This window comes from Aplysia californica, unplaced genomic scaffold (assembly GCF_000002075.1).
Source record: "Aplysia californica isolate F4 #8 unplaced genomic scaffold, AplCal3.0 scaffold00549, whole genome shotgun sequence".
NCBI lineage: Eukaryota > Metazoa > Mollusca > Gastropoda > Aplysiida > Aplysiidae > Aplysia > Aplysia californica.
The window spans coordinates 259,313-260,359 of record NW_004797819.1 but is presented as its reverse complement, the minus strand read 5'-3'; the positions used below and the strand labels follow the sequence as shown (position 1 = coordinate 260,359).

At 46.6% G+C, this 1,047-nt stretch overlaps 1 protein-coding gene across 1 annotated transcript in view; it reads right to left on the bottom strand.

Moving 5' to 3' along the window:
* LOC118478411 (1-deoxyxylulose-5-phosphate synthase YajO-like) overlaps positions 1-1,047 on the bottom strand; it is a 17,929-nt gene that overhangs the window by 8,077 nt on the left and 8,805 nt on the right. Inside the window, exons 4-5 of the mRNA XM_035971973.1 lie at positions 1,016-1,023; positions 104-243 (exon numbers count right to left, since the gene is read on the bottom strand). Of these exons, the coding sequence (XP_035827866.1) occupies positions 104-243; positions 1,016-1,023 (148 nt within the window). The remainder of the gene's footprint in view (positions 1-103; positions 244-1,015; positions 1,024-1,047) is intronic.

The following is a 1,047-nucleotide window of genomic DNA, read 5'->3' as shown; positions in this document are numbered from 1 at the left end:
AAAAACCCCACACACCCCGGACACAAAAACTCCTAGCAGCTAAAACAACCCCCCCTCCCCCTCCCACCTACACACACACAGTGTAACAGTATACGACCCTCACCTCCTCTTTAGACAAGGACCATCCGTTGGCAGCGGCCATGTTGTCATCCAGCTGTTGCAGAGTCCGAGCCCCGATGATCACTGACGTCACCACGTCTTTCTGCAGGAGCCAGCGGAGAGCTATTTGGGGCACGCTGCGACCTGACGACACATCAGCAAACATCGTGTCACGTGACGTTGAAATATAATAATTTTTTAATTTTTTTGGTAAGTGTTTTACGGCGCTCAGAACTGAATAAGGTCATTTAAAAAAAAGTTTTAGTAGAGGTTTTATGGGTTGGCGGGTGCTCTGGTGTGGTTTGCTTCTTCATTCCTATCAACCATCTATCGTCCTTACCTCCCCTTCTTCTTTTTTATGTTTGTTACTCTCTTGTAACAGCTCTAATCTCTCATATGACCTTATGCAGTTGCGAGCGCCGTAAAACCTCTACTAAAAATAAAACTAAAAATAAGGTCATATGAGCGCGCAGGATACCTTAAACTTTTTTCAGTGGGCAGAAAATTATGAATTTTGCCCGGGTGGCGGCCGAACCTACTCTTATCAATTTTAGACCACCTAGGGATCTTTAACGAGCGCAACTTGCACACGGGACCTCCGAGATTTTCCGCCCTTTTCAGAGAAGGCTAGGTGTAGATCTTTCCTACCATAAGATCACGGGGTGGCCGAAAGACAGCAGTAAGAAGGAGCCATTGAGAAGTAGTAGAAAGGCTGCAGAAAGAGCCAGCAGCCCAAAAGAGGGGGCAAGGGAGTTGAGGGGGTGGGGCAGAAAGTGGAGACGAAACCAGACAAGAGAACATTGTTAGAGAGCAGGAAAGGAGGTGAAATGAGAAAATTTTGGAAAATTTTTGTTACCATTGCGAACATCGTAACCGTTACACTACTATGAGATACCCCCTAGGCGAGGCTACTGACTGAAGTGTCTTTAAGCCATTCCCAAAGGGGGG